General features: G+C 34.9%; 1 protein-coding gene across 1 annotated transcript in view; it reads right to left on the bottom strand.

Annotated features, from left to right (window-relative positions):
- The window catches only part of LOC107072419 (Inositol 1,4,5,-trisphosphate receptor), a 30,936-nt gene extending 24,658 nt beyond the window's left edge, over positions 1-6,278 (bottom strand). Inside the window, exons 1-2 of the mRNA XM_089173349.1 lie at positions 5,759-6,278; positions 132-330 (exon numbers count right to left, since the gene is read on the bottom strand). Of these exons, the coding sequence (XP_089029475.1) occupies positions 132-229 (98 nt within the window). The 5' untranslated portion in view covers positions 230-330; positions 5,759-6,278. The remainder of the gene's footprint in view (positions 1-131; positions 331-5,758) is intronic.
- Between the last annotated feature and the right edge of the window lie 381 nt (positions 6,279-6,659).

Genomic DNA, 6,659 nt, shown 5'->3' on the forward strand with positions numbered 1-6,659 from the left:
GCAAGTGAACGGGTTGTGGCTTCCTTTCGATCGATCGAAAAGAAAGATGAAAAAATGTGACGCATTGGAGCAAGAAAACAAATCGTATATACCCGGTAATCCTTTAAAAACTATTGCCACAATCCACTTACCCCAATGTGGAAAGAAAACCTGAAACACTTCCCTCGGCGTAGAGACTGACGATATCGCCGAGGTGAAGGAAACTCGCCGAACCGAGAATTTCGCCCATTGCACCAGCGATTCTCCTTCGAGTTTCCCGATACTTCTAAATCGGTGGAAAACCCCTCGATCGTTACTCTTTTTAGCCAATCCAATTAGTCATGGTGATACCTACGAACAACAACATTTTATGATTATTTTTAATACGAAATAATATCACGTAGATATTACAAAATATCCAAAATTATAAAATCAATGAATAGTTAGTGCTGCCAAATACACATCATGTCAAAGGAATCTACAAATTTTTACAATTTAAGAACAATTTTAATCAACAAATTATTCTAAATAAATAAACATAATTACGTCGTGCGTGTATCGTTTTATCTTTTTGTTTATTACTTTCCAACTATTTTATCCACTTGCTATTTTATGCACTTGTTTTATTTTTCTTTTCTCAAAAAACAAATAAAGTTTAACAAGCGTTATTTATGTTTTCGTCTAAATTATACATGTTCGATATAATGGAACGAAAACATCGAAGATTAAGTGATTTTAAGAATGGCTTATCGGGTACAAACGACCGACCAATCGACCGACCAATCGACCGACCAGTCGAGCAACCGGCCAACCCACCAAATGGACCGCAACGAGGTCACCTTTGAATTTATCTGACCCTTAACCTTAACTTACATGCTCACAATAATGCTAAAGAATTTACCATTATTCGTTCAAGGTTACTTTCTTTCCTACCATTCTTTTTATTTAACGTTATGATTCTATTATTGTTTATAATCGAAAACTACAGTTTTTTTCATCTGATATATATTTTTTTTTCAAATAAACTTATTCGATATATCCAATATTTACAATTCTTATTTAATCCGAATAATTTGTAATCTTTTTCAAAAATCATTTTTCCTTTTACATAACTGAACGTTCGAAGCTCACTTAAAATTCTATCTTTGGTAACATATTTCTCGTAATACTGTTTCGTAAAACTCTCTCTCTCTCCCTCTCTCTTTCATATTTCCAATGCCAACAGAAGTTCATCGTATTCATGATAGAATTTTTTCAACGCCGATGATTTCGTAATGTCTTTCTAATGCATCTTAAAGACCGACCACTTTGCGTCTATACGAATCCATTTGTACGAAGTGATGGAAATAGAGATAGAAAGAAAGAGATAGAAACGATTAAATTATGAACGAGAGATGGTCGTAACAAAGGACGGATTTAAAATGGATGTGTAATTATTGTCGCGAACAGAGTCAATGAAATTTATACCGAATGAGTCCAATTAATTGACTCAATTAAACGTGCTTTATCAAAGCACAAAAAACATTTGATATACGATATATATCACAAAAGTATATCACATTCTTCGATAGACAACAACATTTCGAAATGATCGAATTCGAAGTATAAACGCTTTCTTATTGCACGGAATTCACGCTTTACGCATGTAAAGTATGTACATATTGCATAATGAATGACTTGAGCCATAGTACACATGACTAGAAGACTCGGGGGAAATGTTAAACACGTGATAAAGTTTGATGCTCGATGTCGTAGTGTAATTACTAGTTTTCACCTATAACGATATGAGTTTTATATTTAAATTACCTTTCTTCATTTACAAAATATATTAGAAAAAATGATTGTCTTTATTTCAAAAGCAAACAAAAAGGAAAAACATATCTAAATATATATGGAAATAAATTCGATTACAGTACTATACGGTAAACATCTTATTCGTTCTGCGTAAAAGATTTTCAATACTATATGTAACGATCGATTCGTAAAACATTTATCCTACACATATTTCGACTTCCTTGATCAAATGTAACGAGATATAATTCTCGCCTTGTATACATAATCGCATATATACATAGATAGATACATACACATATACAAGCATGCGTGTACAAATATACGTGATGCATAGAAACGCGTGCCCTCATGTACACGTAACCATTCGTATAGATATTGTGTTTCACATGCTTAAAACATACTATTCGTAATAAATGCGTTAAGACGTTATTAGAATGTAAAGAGAGAGAGAGAGAGAGAGAGAGAGAGAGAGAAAAGCAAGCTGACAGATGTTCCATGTACATGTTTCTTCTTTGTCATTGTCGACAGTGGGGTCGATCGAGAGTAACAATCAATTGGTCGCCAATATCGCCTAATGGAAATGCACCGATGACATCGATATATACAACAGATGAATATTTTACTTGCAATCCTATCGATTAAAAATTGTCAACGTTGGGGGCATCTACGAGGATCGCATAATAACGATCACGTTATTATCGTTATACAATTACAAATAGTTTGACTGGCACCAACATTTGGTCTAACAAAATGTACATTTAAACAAACAAATAAACAAATACAAAATTATACCTAATTATTCGAGGTATTTAGAAATGAATTTTCCTAAGATTCTAAGCTAGCACGGTTAAGGAAGGCTCTTTTTAGCAGATCTAAGGAACAACGAGATGGCTCGAGTTTCACAAAAGACAGTATCGAGTTTTCATGAATCGTACAATTGCGGTGAGATTTACGTTACAGACTATGAAACGTTTCGTATTTTCCAAGGATTTCCACCTACTATTCGCATTGATAAATAATGAGTATTTTTAACGCAATTCTTTCCTTAATCTCATACCAAAATGTTAGAGTAAGTGTTAAAGAAATAGTAAAAGAAAAAGAAAGAGAAATCGTCCTTGATAAAACTTAATGCATCGAGGCAAACGTCACCTTTTAATTTATGAACGAAGAACGGCTATCTTCAATAGCGCACCGCAGTCGTAAGAATAACATCCATAATTTTCCAAGACGTTGTGAATCTTGCCACAAAGAAAAAGAGAGAGAGGGAGAAAGAGAAAAATAGGAAATCGGTATCACACAAGAAGCCAATCGGATTGAAACTTTGGCAATAATTTTTAGTCGTGTCTTGAAAGTTTTCAATTGACCATTCAATCGTTACAAAAAATAATGAAACGATGAATGCACTTATCGTTTACGCGTGTACCTACTATTAGGTAATTAATAAATCTATCAAGACGAAGGAAAATAATATAAAACTACAAAGAGCAACATCGTTCCTCCTGTGTACGATGTCAATAACCCATTCGCTTTACCGGGTTCGATCGTATGCCGGCTTGGGATGGTCTATAAAGCGTTATATCCGTTTTACAACGAAATAAAGTGGGTTACTAAACGACTACGTTACATCTACGTTATATCTACTTTCGCGTAGAAACAATATACATGCTTGTGAGAACGCGTTCGTTCTCTATCAATTTTTATTTTTCTATCTAATCTCAAGTGCACAACCTGCTATATATATATATATATATATATATACCTACTTCCTCTGAAATAATTCTAATGTAATAAAATGAAACAAGATAAATAAATATATAGATGAGTATCATCAAAGAATCATTCTTTCCATCATTCCCGTGTTCCTGCTTCCTCCTCAATTACGTAATAAAACTTTCGAAGAACTTACAAAGAGAATAATTATCGATACAATGCGTTTGCCGATATCAGCAAACGAACTAGTTATTACCATAGCAGTTTTCAAAAAGGTACAGTAGGAATAGCATGTTGTAACCAACTGTGCTAGGAGAGACATAAACGCACACGTGGAATAACGTTAAACGCAATACCAATACCGCAACCGCTGGTTAGTTCCATTATAGTCGTTAATGCTAAACGATACAGAACGCTAAATAAGGGCAAACTAGGTAATCAAGGTATGATACGATAAAACGTGTCGCATCCTGGAAGGTCCGTTTCTAAACATAGAGATTCTAAACATAGACATTTTACGTAATTACACGTCCCGAACCTTGTTACAATTATTAATATTATGCTAGTACTACTTACGTATAACTGATAATTTAAAATAAAGACAACTTTTAATAAAACATCATTTGTGTTGAACGTTCACTTGCAAGAATAACAATGGCATCCGATTCGTAAGTTCAAATACAGCTGGTTAATGCTTGGCACACGCGGTACAACGCGTAACAGGTTCCCTACGTTTCTCTTTCTCTCTCTCTTTCTCTCTCTCTTTCGTTTTTAAGACGATCCTGTTCTATTCAAGGCGAACTCGAAGGAAACTTCATCGTCGATCACACGGATCGTCGGCTTTGATATGCAGCGATTTAAAGGGATCGTAGCTTAAGAAATGCTAAGAAGACACGTAGAACACGTGCACATATTTTTTCTCTTCCAAGATAAGCAAGATCTAAGCATTTACATCTATCTATCTATCTATCTATCTATCTATGTATGTATGTATTTATCTATTTAGCCAACTATTCCTACATCTCTTCTTCGGAGTTATACATTGAAAAGTTCTTATTTAATTCATTAACATAAAAATGTCTTTACGAAAAAAGAAATTTATCTAATCGTTCAACTTATTCTCACTTACATTCTCGTTCCTGCGGTAGCTCTACTAACGATCATCTTTCAATGACTTTGTAAACTTAACAACGAGTATATAGTGACACTTATCTTAAAAGAGATCATTGAAAGGCTAATACTAGATTTGTTGCTTTCCTCGTTATACTTGTAAGATAATATCTAAATAAACATATGACCCTATACATGATAAAAATATAAAAGAACAAAAACGCTGACAAGTATTTTCTAGCTGAAAGTTCATTTTTTGTGTGTACAAGCTCTTCACTCTTTCTCTCTCTTTCTCTTTCTCTCTCTCTCTCTCTCTCTCTCTCTCTAGATCACTTCTTTTAATGCATACAGCAAAGTAGAAAATGTTGAATTCGTAGAATACAAGAAGGAGGCTCAAGTCCGGTTCACAAATAAAATATCTATTTTTAGAATAAAAGTAGATTCTCTTTGGGCGAATTTTAGGAAGAAAGGGTTAAACAGCTGTAGGTTCACTTGACCCTCGTCAAGGAACGAGTCCATTCGAGTGAACTCGACGATGGTGACGACGACACTACGATGACAGCGACGACAACCGTAAAGACGATATTGCTATACTCTCTCAATCTCTCTCTCTCTCTCTCTCTCTTTCTCTTATTTCTTTATACATGTATATGCTCTGCACGTACTCACTTACTTACTTACTTACATAGTATGTGCATGTAAAAAAAAAAAAAAGAAATATTGAAAAAGAAAAAGTAATACACGTACATTAATGTACGCGAACTCAATCGAAATGTTGTTCAACATGCAGTTCCAAATAGGCAAAACCCGCCTTTTTAACCAATTACGAGTATTACGAAATTAAAGTATCAAACGAGGAAAGAAAGTAACTTTCTTTTTTATTCGAATTATTCAAAGTAAAAGTTATTGTGGAAAATTTAGCTGATCAATTATAGCACGAGTATCTTCCTCCACGCGTATGGAATACATTCATTATGAAACAGTATTGTTGAAGGATAAGTTATGACAAAATTAATGAAACGAAAAAAAAAAAAGAAAAGAAAATACAAAAAAGATATAAAAAAGAGATTACGGAAGTGTGCACTTTGCACCTGCTACGAAAGCCTTTGAAGGTAAAGAGAGCGAATATATCGTTAAGAACGTTGAGAAAAACGTGTTTACTCACACTTCTTTGTCGGCGATACGCCGGAACACTCGTCGTTGACTACACGTTGTGTCGATCGAAATCGTTGAAGAGGCGGGTGCGTGTGTGTTCGCACTTGCCACTGTCTCCTTCCCTCTCCTTCCCTCTCCTTCCCTCTTTTTCTTTCAACTTTATCCTTCGTAAATGACTTGGAAAAAATCTCGATCGGTAAACGCTACGTTTAAGCGAATATTTAATCAAATCCCAGCCGGCCGATCTTTCGTTGGAATCAAAATCGAAGAAGACGAGCGAAAATTTTGGAACAAACGTTTCTCATCGGTAGATCGATCCTATATATATGTATATATATATATATATGTATGTATATGACTACTCGTCCGATTTCACGATAGTAACGCTACTCGCGCTTTGGAGCGCCTTCGATACGCGCGCGCACTCACACACTCGCGCGCGCAAACACTTGCTGACGAATACGTGCGAAAAATTGTACGAAAGAAAAATGACGTTCGAACCGCACGGTGGTTCCGGCACAACTGAAGGTACTCAAAGCCATTGCGCAGCGTGAACCGCGACTCCTGCGCACGCCTCCCTACCACTCGATCTTTCTTTTGCATATGGCTGCGGCCTCCCGGTCGTCGCGACGTTCTCCGCCCTATCCTCTCTCTCGATCTTTCTCCTTTTTTTTCTTTTTCTTTCTTTTTCTTTCTTTTTCTTCATTTCTTTTCCCTTATCGTCGATTCTCTCACTACAGAACTCATCATTTTCCTATCTCTCTTTTTTTTTTTTCTTTTTCAATACACGTATCGTAAAAATGTTAATCTCGAAAAAAATCTATCTAAATAGAGAAATGATTTTTCAAAAAATAATTATTTTAATATACATCTATATAGTCGATATATTTGAAAATACTGTTTTTGAAAAA

The sequence above is a fragment of the Polistes dominula genome, unplaced genomic scaffold, assembly GCF_049000335.1.
Source record: "Polistes dominula isolate Pdom_NZ unplaced genomic scaffold, Pdom_raw_medaka scaffold_35, whole genome shotgun sequence".
In the NCBI taxonomy this organism is placed as follows: Eukaryota; Metazoa; Arthropoda; class Insecta; order Hymenoptera; family Vespidae; genus Polistes; species Polistes dominula.